General features: G+C 44.5%; 1 protein-coding gene across 3 annotated transcripts in view; it reads left to right on the top strand.

Moving 5' to 3' along the window:
* Positions 1 to 14379, top strand: part of SCN10A (sodium voltage-gated channel alpha subunit 10) — a 95794-nt gene extending 81415 nt beyond the window's left edge. For all 3 annotated transcript variants that reach the window (XM_023231614.1, XM_023231615.1, XM_023231616.1), the window contains 5 exons: positions 808 to 861; positions 2085 to 2222; positions 4330 to 4434; positions 9593 to 9863; positions 13166 to 14379. In XM_023231614.1, the coding sequence (XP_023087382.1) occupies positions 808 to 861; positions 2085 to 2222; positions 4330 to 4434; positions 9593 to 9863; positions 13166 to 14379 (1782 nt within the window). The remainder of the gene's footprint in view (positions 1 to 807; positions 862 to 2084; positions 2223 to 4329; positions 4435 to 9592; positions 9864 to 13165) is intronic.
* The last annotated feature ends 4562 nt before the right edge of the window (positions 14380 to 18941 follow it).

The raw sequence follows: 18941 nt of genomic DNA on the forward strand, positions 1-18941 counted from the left end.
TTCTTGCCTTCATCCACCTGTTCATTCAGTCCTCTGTTCATTCAAGTGTTAATACAGTTACTCATACATTTGTCATGCAGTTACTCTTGAGTGTCTACATTCCACCATTGGTTCTTGCATTTATTCAACAAATAATCTTCGAGTATCTCTGGTATGCCAGGCATGGTACTACTCAGCCCTGGGAGATACAGTCAGAACTGGCCTTGGACACTGATGCTGTATGAGAGAAACAGACTAATAAGTGAATCAAAACAGACTCATCAAGTGCTGTAACAGGCCTAGGAGTGTAAGACCTAAGATGTCTTGCACGCTCTGAACATGCTGGAAGGCACATCCAATTTCTAGACCTCAAGAATGCTAAAGCTGAAGGCAGGAATGTGGAAGTCTTCTATTCTCAACTTCTCCGTCTGAAAGATACACAATTCTTATATCATGTGCATATGGTGGGAAAGTGGTTGAGAAAATGGCAGCCCTGAGAGGGGAAACCTTAGGCAAGTGCACAGAGCAGCATTGTAGCAGTTGGCACTAGAACCAGACACCTAGACACTCAGTCCTCAGTCCATACTACATTCTGAAAGGCTCTGTGTCTTTAATGCTACTCTATTCTTAACAGCCACATGTGGAATTACTTTAAATCATCGTATGAGATTAGTCAAGTAACCCAAAGGAACCTTTGCTTTCATTCTTTCTGCCCAAGCCCTTTCCAACTCAGGACTCTGCCCTCTCTCACTGGGCCACCATGGCTTGGGAAAGGTCCAGTGTAAATGGATGGGCAGACACTGAGTGGTCTCTGCTCCTTGTCTCCAGGCAACCTTTAAAGGCTGGATGGACATTATGTATGCAGCTGTCGATTCCCGGGAGGTGAGTCTCAGCCCACTGTCCCTACAGCCTTCCCCTCTGTGAGTCCTACCCATATCAGTTCAGTCTGCTTTTGAAATGAAATGAAGATGACCCTGGTACTGGAAGAGGTGATCACAAAGCAACCTCACACTGTCCCTCCTTGAAGCAGTGTCCAGCTGGCTCTCTGTTGGGTGTTTCAGCCACTGAGCCTGTCCCCTTTTCATCTACACTCCTGAGGCTTCTCGAGGTCTTCCTCTGCTCACCTTTGAGGAAAGCATCAGATAACCTCTAAGAGACAGTTCATGTGAGCCACTCCCTGGACAGGGGTGGGAGCAAAGCCAGGGTAGTGGCAATAATCAAGGGACATTGGGAGGAATGAGATAGAATCTCAGGAACTATCATAAAATCCAGGCTGGGTTGGGCGCAGTGGCTCATGCCTGTAATCCTAACACTTTGGGAGGCAGAGGTGGGCAGATTGGCTGAGCTCAGGGGACCAGCCTGGGCAACACGGGGAAACCCCGTCTCTACTAAAATATGAAAGAAAATAACCTGGCATCCCAGCTGCTTGGGAGGCTGAGGCAGGAGAATCTCTTGAACCCAGGAGGCAGAGGTTGCAGTGAACCCAGATCACTTCACTGCACTCCAGCCTGGGTAAGAGAGCGAGACTCCGTCTCAAAAAAAAAAAAAAAAAAAAAACAAAAACCAAGGCCAGGCTGGGGAGACAGTGGCGGGGTTGGGCAAGGACCCCGTCCGGCAGGCACTGTCCATTCCCTGCCACCTTTTCCCTTAGCCCACTTCTGATTTCACCTGCAGGCTGCACTTCTGATTCTCTGTTTGAAGACTTCAGGGCTTAGGAGCTTGTTCAGCAACTCCTCCCCCAAGGACCAAGGATTTAATGTCCCCAGGGGCAACACTTACCAATAAGTTTTGGGAGTCTCAGGATAAATACTCCAGCTTCCCTGTCCCTTGGTGATACAATCCTGCATGTGCTCTACACAGTTACTCAGAGGACCCCAGTAGGATTGCGCTCCAGTTGCCCACAATGATGCCCTGCTTAACAACATCCTCTTCACAGGCTCTTCTCCTGTTCCCACTTATTCTCCCCCACTCCCTCATTCCTGCTTCCTTGGATCACCTCCCAGATAAATCACCTGCACCCAGGTCCCTGTCTCAGGCTTGGCTTTCAGACTGAACCTGAACTAAGACATCCGCCCTCCTTCCCACTCTCCCTTGTGTGGTCACAGGTCAACATGCAACCCAAGTGGGAGGACAACGTGTACATGTATTTGTACTTCGTCATCTTCATCATTTTCGGAGGCTTCTTCACACTGAATCTCTTTGTTGGGGTCATAATTGACAACTTCAATCAACAGAAAAAAAAGATAAGTGGGGCTCAGGGGTTTCTGGTTTCTGCTGTAGTGGTAAGCTTTATATTTCCTGTTCCCTGGTCAGCTCTGGCCTCCTGACAAAAGCCACACTACTCACAGCCCATCACTTTAATATCAGTGCTAACCCTTGCCCTGTGATTGCTGTTGCTGGAAGAGCTGCATTTCTCTCTGTCAGCAATGCCCCCCTGACATCCTCACTCAGGGTTCACATCCCAAAGGGACCTCGGTCTTCCCAACTGGAACTGGGTGTATTAGATGTCTTCCAGGTGAGCCCTGGGAGAATACAAGCAGGGAAAGAAAGGGATTCAGAACGTGCTGACCTGTTGGGGGATCTGATTCCCACAAAGGACTGAGTCAGGGCACCTCAGGAAAGGCCATGGCCCAGCACTGGCAGAATCCCAACCCTCCTTGGGATGGGGAGGAAGGCTTGTGCCTCCAAGGGTACTGACTCTGATTAATAGGAATCAAATCTCAGATAACCTCTGATGTTTATAAGAAAATATCAGGGCAATAAAGGTATAAAGTACTTTCCTATTATCCTTTCATTTAATGCCCTCCATAACCCTGAGGTAGATAGGCGCTGTTCTAGATTTGCGTAACTGAGATCCAGAGAGAAAAGGGGCTACATAGATAAGTCACAGAGCACATACAAACCTGTGTTTGCATTCCTGACTCAACTACTTGTGGATGGCTCATGCTGGCAATATTTTAAACCTCTCTGAGTCTCAGTTTTTTTCATTCATTCAATGGGGCTAGTAATACCTACTCTCTGGATTGTGGTGAGGGGTAAACAAAACCCTGAACAAAGAGCACTGAGGTTAGGACTGAGCATAAGACATCTTTAGTGGTGCAGTTTCCAGCACTGTAACAGCAGAGGGCAGTGTGACTGGCAGGGCCTCAAGAGCACCAGATGCTCTTACTAATTTAAAATATATACATAGTGGGGCAGGCACCCCACTTACAGGAAATCCTTGCTCAGGGTTCTGGGCATAAGAAGAGGGTAGGATAGGTCTGGGACAAGACAGTGTTGATCAGTGTAATCAGTACCCTGGGGAGGTTTGAGATTATTCAGCAGTCATTTCTTCCATTTTACAGATGAGAAAACTGAGACCAAGAGACAGATTACAGAGGGAGATATTAGGTAATGGAGGGAGATGAGCCAGTGATCAGGCTGGGGTCACTGAGAAACTGCATCTACTGAATCCTTGGTCAGAGTTTTCAGCATGACCTCACCCGGAGCTCACCTACCTACTGCTCTTGCCCTTTCCTTCTCTCTTCCCATAAAGATGGTCCTCCAGGGAAGCCCTTTGTGTCCACAGATCTTCTCAGATCTCCTCTCAAATTCCACAGATCTCAGCCCACTTTCCCAGCATTTGCAGGGACTGACTTCCATAAACATGTTATTAAAATGGGTGGCTTTCAAATTATGTCAGGAAGTTAAAGGTGAGAACTTGAATGAAGGAAATCCAAAGGGCCCCTAAAGAAAAACTAATACCCAATTCTAAGTGTGGAAGACATCTTTGGTGGTGCAGTTTCTGGCACTATAACGGCAGAGGGCAGTGTGACTGGCCGGGCCTCAAGAGAACCAGAGGTCCCTCTGAGACCAAGGACCCAAGGATAAGGCAGTAATTGTCCTCATCTCCTCCTCTTCAGAAAAGATTTGAGGGCTTCTGTCCCAGAGTCTTTGCTTCGAGGTCCTCAGGAAATCTCTTGCCCCCTGGGAGAGACTGTGACTCTAGAAGCCCAAAGAATTTTACTGGCATGAACAGGCTAGATCCAAGACTCAGATTTGAACCAACATGTACCGTCTCATTGAGTCCTGTTTCCCAACCCTCCCCACCCTCTATCCAGGCAGTATCTCTGGATCCCTGGAAAACAGAAACTGGCTTTGCTTTAGAGACCCAGGCAGGAGTCGGCAATGGAACTGATTCCCACCGTTCTGACACTGGTTGTGGCAAGACACTCCTTGATGCTGGGCTTGGTGTGTCTATCTGCAGAGGAGGGGAGAAGGTTGATATGATCCTTTCTCACCTGCCTGTTCTGATTTTGGTATCCGTCGGGGGTTCCTCTTGCTTTAGTAACAGTGTGGCCCTCTCTGCACTTAGGGGGCCAGGACATCTTCATGACAGAGGAGCAGAAGAAGTACTACAATGCCATGAAGAAGCTGGGCTCCAAGAAGCCCCAGAAGCCCATCCCACGGCCCCTGGTAAGCCCCAGAGTTTTCCTCTAGCACAGCCTGTCTGTGAATCCAACATGACAGTCTATGCCTGTGTCAGGCAGGGGTTTGAGGGAGTGCTGTTTAGGGAGGAGAAGATCTGGGTTGACATTGGGATGAGGGTGATGAGAGTTCCTAGGCCCAAGGAATGAGAAGTCCAAAAGAAGCAACTCTGGTCTTCTGAAGTAAACGTACCTTTTACAGCTATTTGAAATGAATCTGTTTGGGGGAGCACTGAGTTTCTCCAACAGTTTTAGAGTTCAAGCATAGGATTGGAGGCAGATTAAGCTAAGTGACAGTAAGGGTAGTTAGAACCCAGGGATTAAACTTGTGTGGTTATGTATCATGGTCTAGGTTCACAGTGGCTCTCCAGTGTCACCCTATATTCTACCCCATGCCTACAGGTATAGAGAGGAAATGACCACAACTCAACTCCCCCGCCAGGATCCAAGATGCAGACATGGTCATGGTCGAGTGGCCCAATAGGAACCAAAAGTTATCCCACTTGGGTTTAAAGAGTGGTCAAAAATTAGGGCCAGACTCTAGTTTCACTCCTTTTTTCATAAAGATCTCAAGATCTCCATTAAATACACTACCCACACCACACATGATATCACCTAAGTTCTTCTCAGCCCTCTACCAGAAGATAGAAAACATCAAGCCTCTGAGAGGCCTCAAGATAGCACTTTTTTGGGAATGGATGACCAGGTTTGTGGGTGAAGATGTTGATGTGTCAGATATTTTTGCTGATCCTCTTCAAAGAATTTCCAAGTCATCCACTCCAGTGAATGGAATTGGCCCCGTGTCCCTTTACATAAACTTTCTGTGGCTAAGATGCAGCATTTGTGAAGAAAATCACAGGTATTGCTCGTGGCACAATTTCATTAGCCCTTCCCCACACAAGGGCAAAGTCCAAAGGACCTTTAACAAAGGAACAAGCCTTTCCCTAAATGAATTATAGAGACTTGAATTCTGTTAGCCAAGGTATTAGATTTTTTAAATCAAGGTATAGGATTTGTATAATTTACTTCAAATTTTGTCAGAACAAAGTCAAAAACATTTACAAGAGAAAAAAAGTGATGACTTTTGACACTTTATTTTGAAATAGTGGTCATGAATTTATTACTAGTCTAGATTCTGATAAGAAGTGTTACAGTGGGGAGTGGGGAGTGATAGGAGGTTCAGACCTCTGTAGGGACAGATCTTTCTTCCTAGACCCCCCATATGATCAAGATAACTGGATCTGAGTGAGCCTGAGCAAAAGTCCTTAGGCTCATTGAGTATCCCTCCATCAACAAGTTCAATGGGGAGGAGCAGGCTCAAAATTAAAATTAGGTGAAAGGCTGAGTCCCAACTACATTCAAGTCATGGGTAATGAGAGGAAGACCCTAAGACTTACTGAGAAGCAAGCAGCCGAGTCCACACTGGCCTTTACTGGTGGCTGGAGTAAGGTTGAATCCACATTTGAACCAGATACCAAAGAAGTGTATGCTAGGGGCAACCCTTGGCAAAATCAAGAAGGTTTTTGGCACCTTACCCTACATACTACTCAATCTCTCTTTGACATCCCAGCTTCTTCCCTCTCATCACCCAACCCCATAGGCTGCCAAAGAAAGCTTCCTCCCCTCAAGGAAGACAACATTCTTACGACAAGATAAATCATATTTTAAAAAGGGACCCTGGAGAGGCATCTACCTACAAAGGCAGGACCCTAATGTTGAAATTTCAGGCAGTAAATAAGAGTGGGAGACAGAGTTGATGGTCAGCCAGAAAGACCTGCAACAAAATCACCATTTCTCCTAATTAAGCTGCAACCAGGATCCTCCCAGGATGGCAATGGGGGAGTTCTCCACATGTGGAGGGAAGTGAAACCTCACAACCAACCCTATTCCTGAGATTCTCTATCCTTTGAATGGAAGGGAAGTGGATTACTAATTCACTCTCAACCTTATGCTGGCCTTAGTGGAGGAACGTGGCTCTCCCCTTAATATTCTGGCCCAAGCAAAGTAAACACTCTTTCCTTTGTTCCCTAATTTAGCATCGCTGAGGCAAGGCTAGAACATTTAAACAAGACTTTGAAGTCACAGGGATGCCAACAGAGAAACCAGCATGAAGCAGAGTCCAAGCACCAACTGCAGATGGCTGCTCTCCAGGACCCATATGTCTTGGACAATCCTAGCTCCTGATCAGCATCCATATGACAGGCAACATCTTTGACACCCACATGCCCAGTGGCACAAGCCTGATCATCTTACCTCTTCAAAGTCTAGAACCAAGAAAGAAATCCAAGGAAAAAGGAAATTCCCACTCCCAACTAAGACCTTCTTCCCAGGCCCAGCTTGCTTTTGGCCAGATTATTGGCCCTGGAATGTCCACCTTCTCCCCTTAGGAGCCCCAAAGCTCAAGCTGGTCATACCAGCAAAGCACTGACACAGGACTTCTGCCCCGTCAGTGCATGGGTGCCATTTCATGACAGAGCTTACCACACAGGAGCCCCCCACACCTCCTCTCACCTCTGATGATGCTCAGGCTCTAAATCTTGTTTCTTCCATAGCAAAAGCTAAGGATTCAACAAGACTGGAAAATTTTATTCTTTAACATTCCCTGCTACAGAAATCAATAAAAGCAAGTCTCATATACTCCGCTTTATAGAAATATAATAGGTTCTAGAGATTATCACATCATCAATCACCCACTTCATCATCTCTGAGAGCACCAAGGGTTGCAAAGGTATGATCCCTGACTATGGGCTAAGCCAAGAGCAGCTAGCAAGTCACAATATCCAGGGCAAACTTCACACCCAGCCACTTAGCGATGCTGTTGCCTGCTGTGTTTAATTAGAAATCATGTGACCTTGAATGGGCCTGTATTCTTTCACCATTTTCAGTGATGAAATGGAAGGGATTAGTGGCTCAGCAATCCCCCTCCCACTCCAGGAAAGATGTGAGCCAGCAGTTCTGCCCTGAGCCAAGGCCACTTGGATCTGGTTCTTTGCTCTAACCCAACAGGAAAGGAACCCATCTCCACCATGAAGCAGAAGGCAAGGATCAGCCTCATCACAGTACTTCCCCCTCTGCCTGCTGTGCAGCTCCCGTGGGCTCCCTGGCAGGGATCAGGCAGGTTCTTCTTTTCCTCTCTCACAGCCACTCATGCAGAGGCCACACATCCCATACATTCAGTATGTACCCTTGGTACAGAATTGAATTTAGTCAAATAAAGGGTGACTTTAAATTTTTATTTGAGCTATGGTTAACTCAGAGCTGCCCATTCTGTCTTCCACTCATTTACCAATTTGTAGAGCATCTTTTGCAACCAGGCACTATGCAGACACCAGGGTTAGAGCAGTGAGCAAGACAGACAAAGTTCCTACTCTTATGGAGATTACAGTTCAGTGACAGAGGCAAACAATTGGCCAAATTTGCACATATATATTAACTCCTGGCTGGAGAAATTGTCAAGGGAGAAAAAATGGGGTGAAGAGTGAAGGATGCTCAAGACTGAGACTTGAAGAGCTCTGATGTCTAAAAGTTGGGTCAAGTAGACTATAAAAGAGCATCACAAATGGCAAGAAAAGAAGCAGAAATGTAAGCCATGGTGGAAACCAAGAGAGCAACATTTCAAGGTAGAGGGGGTACTAGGCAATGTCAGACAAGTGTCCTTAGTTCTAATATTATGGGAAGTCATTCATGATCTTAGTGGGAACCATCTCAGTGTCAGGATAGAGGCAAAAACTCTGTTGACGTGGGCTGAGGAGTAAATGAGGGACAGTGATTGTCACAACTCTTTCAAGAAATTTTGCTCTGAAGGTGGGCAGAGATCTAAGATGGTAGCTGGAGGGAGATGTAAGTTTCTGGAAGATTCTGCTTTAAGTTAGGAGAAACTAGGTAATTAGAGATTTGTGCAATAAACCAAGAGACAAACAGTAATGCATATGGACATTAATGTTGCCTAGGATAATAGCCAAGAGTGGGCAAATGTGGCCAAAAGTGGGCAAATATGGCCAAGAGCCTCCTCACCCATCAGTAATGAGGCAGAGGGACCAAGAGGTTGGCAAGTGACAGTAATGAGGAGGTGACAAAGCTAGGTGGCAAAGCTACAAAGCAAGAAGGGGTTTTACAAGACACAGGAAGAACAATGGTATGGAAGCGTCAGTGGTGAACAAGGAGAACCCCAGACCCGACCTCTGAGGTACATGGGGTAGGGGAGAATGGCAGCCTTTGAATAGGGGCATATACGTGCAGATCAAGGCAGGTGAGCTCCATAGAGGTCAGAGGAAGGTTTGGGAGGTCAAAGAGTGGGGAATGGGGTTGAGATCAAGGACTCACAGAGCAGTAAGATGTTCACAGCATGGAAAACAAGAGAGGATCACACTAAGAGCTTTTTAAAGACACCATAAAAATAACCAGATGTAAATGATCTCTTGGTTATCCAGGCCACTTTGGATATTCCTTCCAAGATGCAAACAACTAACACTTGACCCCATGCCCTATACCTGTATTTGCTTAGGCATTTGCATAGCACCAGGAGTAGAGGGAACATTTCCAAGAATAAGTTTCCCCTTTGTACTTGACTTTACTCTCAGCAAAGTAGCTCAAATTAATATTTCAAGCAGCTCTTGAACTCTTGCAATGTGCAGGGCACTACAGGGAAACAAAGTTAAGGAAGGTATAGCCCTTGTCCTCAAAGAGCTCATTGTCTAGTAGAGAAGAAGAGACGCAGATATGAAATACTAGAACTCAAGGCTGACTGAAAAGTGGGAGCCCCAAAGGGACAGGGCAGTGTGGTGTCACATGACTAAGTGAAGCTCCATGCAGTAAGTAGAGCTTAAAACAGATGAATTACTCAAGACTGTTGGAATTTAGGCAGCCAAGAGAGGGGACCGGGAGGGCATTGCAAATAGAGGCAAGGGCACAGACCAGGACAAAGGAAGGGCCTGGTGACATCAAAGGGCCAGGAGAGGTATTAAGGACTTGAACTGGGGCAATGAGGTAGAGTCAACTAAAAGTGAAATTTTGGAAGAGATAAGGATAGTATTTGGCTTCTGTTCAGATGTGGAGTGTGATGGAGACAAAACTCATCTATGGATAATACAGATGCCTGGTTTGTGTTGGCCCAAAGGCCCTGATGCCACTATCTCCTGTTTTCTCAGAACAAGTTCCAGGGTTTTGTCTTTGACATTGTGACCAGACAAGCTTTTGACATCACCATCATGGTCCTCATCTGCCTCAACATGATCACCATGATGGTGGAGACTGATGACCAGAGTGAAGAAAAGACGAAAATTCTGGGTAAAATCAACCAGTTCTTTGTGGCTGTCTTCACGGGCGAATGTGTCATGAAGATGTTCGCTTTGAGGCAGTACTACTTCACCAATGGCTGGAATGTGTTTGACTTCATTGTCGTGGTTCTCTCCATTGCGAGTAAGTGGGCAGTCAGGTGGTGGGGAAGCCCCACCTCTGCTTGGGGGTCTTTGGGATACTCTTCTAAAACCAAGGAAATAACCAACGAACTTTTTGAAATACATGTTTATGTTAGAAGAACCCTGTATTTGTGGCTTTCCAAGAGCAGAAAGTTTTAAATGCCTTGGGCTACTGTCTCAGTGAAATGAAGAGGTTCTATTGATCTTCTCTAAGCTCACATGAAGTGTTTTCAGGTGCCTACTGTGTGCACAGCCCATGGCCAGAACCTCAGGGGCTGACAGGGAATAATCATTCCTCCTGAGAACCTCAGACTGTAAGATGATGGAGCCTCCAGCAGACCTTGCTTTTATGGTCTTGAAAGCAGGGGGCGGGTGGTGTAATGTGAGGTGAGTCTTAAAATACGTTCTGGAAAAGGAGGTGGGTTGCCATCAAAGTGAGGAAAGACTGGGAGGAGATTGTTCAAAGGAGATTCTCAAGTCTAGGGTCTGGAATTAAATCTCTACACAACTGTTCTATTAGGGAACATCAGTGATAGAAAAGTCAAGATATCAATGGCAAGAAATTAAAACCCTTAAGGCCCAGTCTGGGTGTTGTTGAATGACAGGTCCAGTATTTTGGGCCCAGTGGTGTTCAGAAAAAATTACTAGAGTTAGAGGCTAACATGGGGAATGGAACTGCCATGATTGAATACTAAGTTCTGAGCGCTGAGCTGGGCTCCATGAATGTTCACAGCTGCCCTGTTAAGCAGGTGTTATTATCCTCATTTTATACATTTAAAATTGAGATTCAGAGATCAAGAATATTATGCAGGGTCACAGAGTTTCCAAGGGGTGAAGCTGAATTTAGACCAGGCTCTGATCTCCTAATGAACTTGCTGCCTGTCACCAACAGCCAAAAGACTGTCCCTGGACTTATGGTTTAGGTGAAGTTTGACCCTATAAAGGCCAAATCACAGCTCACCAGCTTCACCTGGCATTATCAATGTATATTGATTGGTTATATCCTGACCTGCTTACTTTTCATGTCGGGGCATAGCTGTAGATTTAATTTCCCACTGATTTACTACCAAGAGCTGAGAGTATCTAAACACAACTTGGCAGCATTCGTCAACCTCCCCACCTTCGTGCTGAAACACAGCCTTTGGTTGCATGTATTTCTGGGGATTTCAGTTTGTTTTTGTTCCTGTTTTGTTTTGATATTGCTGCTCTGTTTTCTAATACTTTATTGAGGTATGATTGACATGGAAAAAACTGTACATGTTTAATGTACACAACTTTATGAGTTTGGGGATAAGTATACACCCATGAAACCATCACCACCATCAATGCCAGAAACATGTCCATAACCTCCAAATATTTCCTCCTGCCTATTTATTTATTTATTGGGTGCTAGGAACACTTAAGATTTATCCTGTCAGCAAATTTTTAAGTAGACAACACGGTATTGCTAACTACAGGCACTATGCTATAAGTAGAGCTCTAGGATTTATTCATGTCACATAACTGAAAGTTTGTACACTTTGACAAGTACCTCCCCAATTTCCCCTCCTCCCAGCTCCTGGAAACCACCATTCTATTCTCTGCTCCCATGAGTTTGACTATTTTAGATTCCTTATATAAATGCGATCATGTCGTTTTTGTCCTTCTGTGTCTGGCTTATCTCACTTAGCATAATAGGAGTTTTTGTTGGTTGGTTGGTTAGTTGTTTTCTTTTTGTTTTGTTTTGTTTGTCTTCCAAAGTGAAAGATTCCAAAGGCTATTTTGATTTTATATTAAAGAAGGGAGCTTGTTTATGTATCAGTAATATAGAAATAAAACATAGCCAAGTACTTAGTTCTGTGATGGGGATATCTGAACTACCAGTTCCTGTAACTTACAGGGTAGCACCATCCGCTGGGGCAGGAATCCCTTATAGAGCTGGAAAATAAGTAGAAAAACCCACATATCAATCTTTCTGCCTTCTCTCCTTACCTCCCTTTCTTCCTTCTCACCAGCAAGAGGCAATTGGGTATCTAACTGTTACAAGTACACTCATTCGCCCTTAAAATACAAGTAACACCATTCTCCCTTAAAATAAGATCCTGGAGCAAATTAAAATATGCTGTAGACCAGTTGTCTGGCAGAAAATTTTACCAGAGTATATAGACAAATAATGTACCCTACACTATGGGAACATGTCCTAATTAAAACGGAATTTCACAAAAGGTCTTCCACAAAGATTTTATAATCCAAAATTATAATTATTTCCCAAGTCCCGTTATACTTTCTTCCTCTTTCCAACGCAATATTGTGACCCATGTGCACAACGACAAAGGGCAGGTTAGGGGAGAGGGCCCAAGGAACCCGGCAAGGAGCGAGAGCTTGCTGCTACATCCCTCACCATTTTTCCTGTGAGATGTTGAACCTCTCTTACCTAAAGGCCTTGCCTCAACTTTGGTGGAGGCCTTTGGTACAAATAGGGGTCCCCAGGTCCCCAAGACCAAGCTTCAAACATCTTCAAATTAGACAGCACATAGAGGCACATATACATTCTTTATATTTCCAACTTTGTTCATAGTTGGAGTTGGGGGCAGTAACTGACCCCCAAAGAAAACCTATCTCCAGGCCCTAACATAAAGTTCAAACGCAGCTGGAACCAAAAAAAAAAAAAAAAAAAAAAACAGAAACAAAAACAAATTAAGCCATTGTGCAGACAGCTGGCCATTCAAAGCCATTCTACTTTAGCTGTCAGCCAGTTGCCCAACTCCTCAGGCCCCCTTGTAATTAACACCAGACTCCATACAATTAGCCATGGGACCGGGTGCCAGAAACAGAATCAATCTTCACAGTAGGAGGTAGGGAGAGGAATCACAGGGAGTCCTGGCCTTCACAGAGCACAGAACCAGAGAGAAGGAAAGGGCATGACCCAAAGGCTGCAGTATCAGGAAGGAGCAGAGTCTGTGTCATAAAAACAGGCCAAAGACTGTGGGCCTGTGGAATAAACTGCAATCACTTTCGGCTGAACTTGGCTGCAGAAGATAAGTTTTTGACTGTGGAGGTTGACCAAGAGGATGTTCTGGGTGGAGGCAAGATAACATGGTAGGAAGGGTAAGACTGATGAGGAAGAGAGGACTTATGCAATGGGCGTTTACTGAGCCCCTACTTTGTGCTACCTACCGTGCCAGGCTCCGAGGGCCCAGAGTCCTCAAATATGGATGCCCAAGTGGCGGTCCATGCCAAGCAAAGCAGAGTGCCATCACAGCCAACTTTGTCAGGTCTCACAGCTGGAGATACTAATTAGATAATTTCCCCCTTCTTTTAAAGGCCTGGTTTTTTCTGCAATTCTTAAGTCACTTCAAAATTACTTCTCCCCGACACTCTTCCGAGTCATCCGCCTGGCCCGAATAGGCCGCATCCTCAGACTGATCCGAGCGGCCAAGGGGATCCGCACACTACTTTTTGCCCTCATGATGTCCCTGCCCGCCCTCTTCAACATCGGGCTACTGCTCTTCCTTGTCATGTTCATCTACTCCATCTTCGGCATGTCCAGCTTTCCCCATGTGAGGTGGGAGGCTGGCATCGACGACATGTTCAACTTCCAGACCTTCGCCAACAGCATGCTGTGCCTCTTCCAGATCACCACGTCAGCCGGCTGGGATGGCCTCCTCAGCCCCATCCTCAACACGGGGCCCCCCTACTGTGACCCCAATCTGCCCAACAGCAATGGCACCAGAGGGGACTGTGGGAGCCCAGCCGTGGGCATCATCTTCTTCACCACTTACATCATTATCTCCTTCCTCATCGTGGTCAACATGTACATTGCAGTGATTCTGGAGAACTTCAACGTGGCCACGGAGGAGAGCACCGAGCCCCTGAGTGAGGACGACTTTGACATGTTCTATGAGACCTGGGAGAAGTTTGACCCAGAGGCCACTCAGTTTATTACCTTTTCTGCTCTCTCAGACTTTGCAGACACTCTCTCTGGTCCCCTGAGAATCCCAAAACCCAATCGAAATATACTGATCCAGATGGACCTGCCTTTGGTCCCTGGAGATAAGATCCACTGCTTGGACATCCTTTTTGCTTTCACCAAGAATGTCCTAGGAGAGTCCGGGGACTTGGATTCTCTGAAGGCAAATATGGAGGAGAAGTTTATGGCAACTAATCTTTCAAAATCATCCTATGAACCAATAGCAACCACTCTCCGATGGAAGCAAGAAGACATTTCAGCCACTGTCATTCAAAAGGCCTATCGGAGCTATGTGCTGCACCGCTCCATGGCACTCTCCAACACCCCACATGTGCCCAGAGCTGAGGAGGAGGCTGCATCACTCCCAGATGAAGGCTTTGTTGCATTCACAGCAAATGAAAACTGTGTACTCCCAGACAAATCTGAAACTGCATCTGCCACATCTTTCCCACCATCCTATGAGAGTGTCACTAGAGGCCTTAGTGATAGAGTCAACATGAGGACATCTAGCTCAATACAAAATGAAGATGAAGCCACCAGTACAGAGGTGACTGCCCCTGGGCCCTAGTGAGGACACTCCAGCCTGAATATGTTCAGTTATGATGTGTCCTTCTGCTCTGTGTTAACTCTTTCCCGCTACAGATCACACCCAGCTACAGCCTCGGCAATGCATGCCACCGGTCACAATGTCAGAACTGGGCAGGGAATGCAGCTGGTAACCACCTTTGAAAAAGCCCTCATACACAAAAAGGAGTCAGAAGCCAAGAGTACTTTCACTGTGATTTCCCTTCTGAATTTCAATATCAGATCATGGGTTCTCTTACTCTCCGGAAAATATCCCTGGTCCTTTTATTTTGATTGTAATCAGATTATACTTACTGAGACAAACTTCTCAGGACCAGAACTTCCAAAGATATAGAACAAGAACATCACTGAAGGTGCAAGGTAGTCCTCTGTGAAGCACCACATAGAGATTGGCAATGTTATTTAGGATTTTGCATGACTGCATGTGAGAGCTGTCGGACAACTGCTCTGACCCGGGGTAACACCTGTGGCCCATGTCTTGAAAAACCTTTGAGATATCCATTAAAAGTATTATTTTTAAAGTTATGTCCACACTAGTGTTATATCTTAAAGCATCATTTTATTTTTCTCTTATTTCTGTGATACTGACATGTATCATGAGTCACTTACCCCTCACTTTCTGGGATCTTGATATTTTTCAGCTTGAGATTGAGGCTGGTTGGAGCAGGAAAGAGCACTGTCCTGGGATCTGGAAATGCCAGTTGGAATCCTAACTTTTCCACTGATTGCCTGGCTGACTAGGGCTAAAGACTTTCCCCTCTTAACTTCAGTTTCCTCGCTTGTAAAATTGGTGGGAAGGGAAGAAAATGAATGCTTTCTATAGCCTTCACATCTCATGTTGTAGAACTCAATGGTGCCTGCCCCATATATATGGGAAAGCACTCTTTTCTGAGGCTGAAATGGCTGGACCTTTCTGTTGTGTAGCTAAAGAGGCAGCTTCTGAATACATTCCAGAGTCTGTTCACATCTCATAATCAGACGTTAAGGAGGAGAGTTTTTACATTAGCCGGCAGCCAGGACTCCATAGTTAGTATAATCAGAAGAAAAAGCATAATCATGAGAATGATGATCCAGTATATAAAAGGTATGGCCAGTCATTTCTTTCATTCATCCTGCAAATATTATTAACTACCTAGTATATGATGGGCACTGCTCCAAGAACAAGAGATAAATAGGAGTTAAGCCCCCAAAAGATTAATTGTATTAACTGAATGGAGTGAGAATTGTCAGAGGAGTTTATTTAGGCCAAAGGCGTGTTGCAGATTTTGAGATGAAGGAAAGCAGACTCCCTATGACAACAGAAGACATAGGGATTGTAATGACAATCATGATCTTCATTAACTCTTGGGCCATTCCCAGCCACAATCACAAAGTTCAGGCAATTCATTGGATATATATTTGATCATTTCATAAGATTTTCCATTTGCATAATTACAAAGCACAGTGGCTGATACATATCACATGCCTCAAGGATACAGATTTGCTGAGGCCTTGCTGTCCCTTCTCTGTCATTATTAGCCCATCAGAAGTCAAAGAGGCTTTCAAGATGCTTATTGGGAGTTGGCAGCATCCACAGATGCAGGTTAATAAGTTGATGATGGGATAGCAGAGGGCCCAAGGCATCTCACCACAAATCAGCTATTCTCTGAACGCCTGATTTATTCTAAAAGATGAGTTCAACCAAATAGCTCTTCCTTTCTCGTAACACTGAACCAGGGAGCACAGAGACTGACTGTGCAGCTTCTTCAACATCTAAATCCCATGTGGATTTACTAGCTCAAGTGTTTATAAGACAGCTAAGTGGGCAGAGAGTTTGGGCCCAGGTTTATTTTTACAATGATATGTGAAAGAATTAAGTGTGCCCAACCATCAGACTGATTCTGTTAAAGTAGATGATACTATTCTCAGAAGTATTCTTACTTTGAGTTGAATTATGTTCCCTAAACATAGGAACATAATTCAACTTTATGTTGAATTATGCTTCGGGTTGAATAATGTTCCCTAAAAGGGTATGCTGAAATCCTAACCCATAGTACCTGTGATTGTGACCTTATTTGACATTAAGGTCTTTGCAGACATAAACAAATTCAGATGAAGGTGAGCCCCAATCCAATGACTGGTGTTGTTAAAATATGAGGGAAATTTGAATGGAGACACACAGAGAGGAGAATACCATGAGAAGTTACAGAAAAAGCACACACAGAGAAAAGACAGCTGTATGAAGACACAGGAAGAAATCGGAGAGATACATCTGCAGGCCAAGGAATGGCAAGGATTGCTGAAGCTAGAAGGAGGCACGGAAGGCAAGGGTTCTCCCTTGCAGGCTTCAGAGGGAACACGGCCCTGCCAATTCCTTGATTTTAGACATCTAGCCTCAGAAATGTAAGAGAATAAATTTCTATTATTGTGATCTACCTAGTTTCTGGTAATTTGTTACAGCATCCCAGGGAAACTAATACATTTCTCACTTTTTCTGCACAAATGCATTTCCCAAATTGTAATGGGAACTATTGGAAAAGGGATGCAATATACACATCTTGCATGACATGGAGTTTTTGGAAATGTATCCAAATGCAAGATTATCTTTTGAAAATTTCGCTACATCCAGTTTCCAAGTTCACCTGGTGGTACAATTACAAGGTAGGAACTAGTTTTCTATGCGAGCCAACCTGAGAGTCAGAGCTACCTTCTGAACCCCACCCACAAGAGATAATACTAGAATCTCTCTGGACCAGAATATGTGAGGATACCTTAGCGCTGAAGGGAGATAAAAGACAGGACAATGATGCTGGCTATACAAATATCTGAAACCTGCAAGTTCTCAAAAATATGCCTCCACCATAAACACCACCCTAACTTTTTATACCATTGGACTGCATAACACATAGACACAGATGGCAAATAACATTCAGAACATCCAGTTAACACAGAATAGTAGGTATAGGCAGAGCCCTGGTGTGCTGGAGCATTTGCCTAAGACAAAAGTGAAGTCACTTTCCTCAGTGCTAGGGATGCAAAATAAGACAGAGCTTCAGTCTGAAGTTGAAGACAGGCGGAAGGCTTACAAATACATTAAGAAGACAACTCTTTTTTTTTTTCTTTTTTAAAAACTATACTTTAAGTTCTAGGGTACATGTGCACAACGTGCAGGTTTGTTACATAGGTACACATGTGCCATATTGGTTTGCTGCACCCATCAACGTCATCTACATTAGGTATTTCTCCTAATGCTATCCCTCCCCCATCTCCCCACCCCCAACAGGCCCCGGTGTGTGATGTTCCCTGCAGTGTGTTCATGTGTTCTCATTGTTCAGCTCCCACCTATGAGTGAGAACATGCGGTGTTTGGTTTTCTGTCCTTGTTATAGTTTGCTTAGAATGATGGCTTCCAGCTTCATCCATGTCCCTGCAAAGGAAATGAACTCATCCTTTTTTATGGCTGCATAGTATTCCATGGTCTGTTTTCTTAATCTAGTCTATCATTGATGGACATTTGGGTTGGTTCCAAATCCTTGCTATTGTGAATAGTGCTGCAATAGACATACGTGTGCATGTGTCTTTATAGTAGCATGGTTTATAATCCTTTGGGTATATACCCAGCAATGGGATCACTGGGCCAAATGATATTTCTAGTTCTAGATCGGAAAACCGCTTAAATTTACCCATGACTCAGGTTTTCCATTCTTGGGTATGAAATCTAGAGAAATCCATGCACGCATATTCCAAGAGACATTTACAAGATGATTTATTGTCAATATTGTTCATGATGGACCCAAATTAGAAACAACCCAATGTCTTTCAATAGTGGGATAATTTAATAAATTGTGGTATTTTTAATGTAATTTTATGTAGTAATGAAAATGGATGATATACAGCCTCAAACAAGTCTAAAAAGGAACCTTATTAAATGAAAGAAGCCAGACACAAAACTTATCTACTCTATGATTATATGACTGTCAAAAACAGGCAACATTAAACTATATTGTTTAGGAACGTATAAAGAAAAGCAAGGGCTGGTGACCACAAAAGTCAAGGTTACTGGTAGATGGACGATAGCGCTTGTGACAGATTGGCAATGTTCTAATTACTCATGTAGGCCAGGCGTGGTGGCTCACACCTGTAATCCCAACACTTTGGGAGGCCAAGGTGGGTGGATCATGAGGTCAGAAGATTGAGACCATCCTGACCAACATGGTGAAACCCTGTCTTTACTAAAAAATAAAAAAAATAAAAAAAACTGGCTGGGCATGGTGGCACGCGCTTGTAGTCCCAGCTACTCAGGAGGCTGAGGCAGGAGAATCACTTAACCCCAGGAGGCAGAGGTTGCAGTGAGCCGATATTGTGCCACTGCACTCCCGCCTGGTGACAGAGACTCTGTCTCAAAAAAAAAAAAAAAAAATTACTCACCTACATGGTTCTCTTAACGGGTATTGTCTTTATGTCTATGCATTAAGCTAAACATATTTGTCTCATGCATTTTCTGTGTATGCTCTATCCCATGATTTTAAGAAGAAAAGAGAAATTTTAAATGGTTCAGCTTTGATAC

Source organism: Piliocolobus tephrosceles, chromosome 2, assembly GCF_002776525.5.
Source record: "Piliocolobus tephrosceles isolate RC106 chromosome 2, ASM277652v3, whole genome shotgun sequence".
In the NCBI taxonomy this organism is placed as follows: Eukaryota; Metazoa; Chordata; class Mammalia; order Primates; family Cercopithecidae; genus Piliocolobus; species Piliocolobus tephrosceles.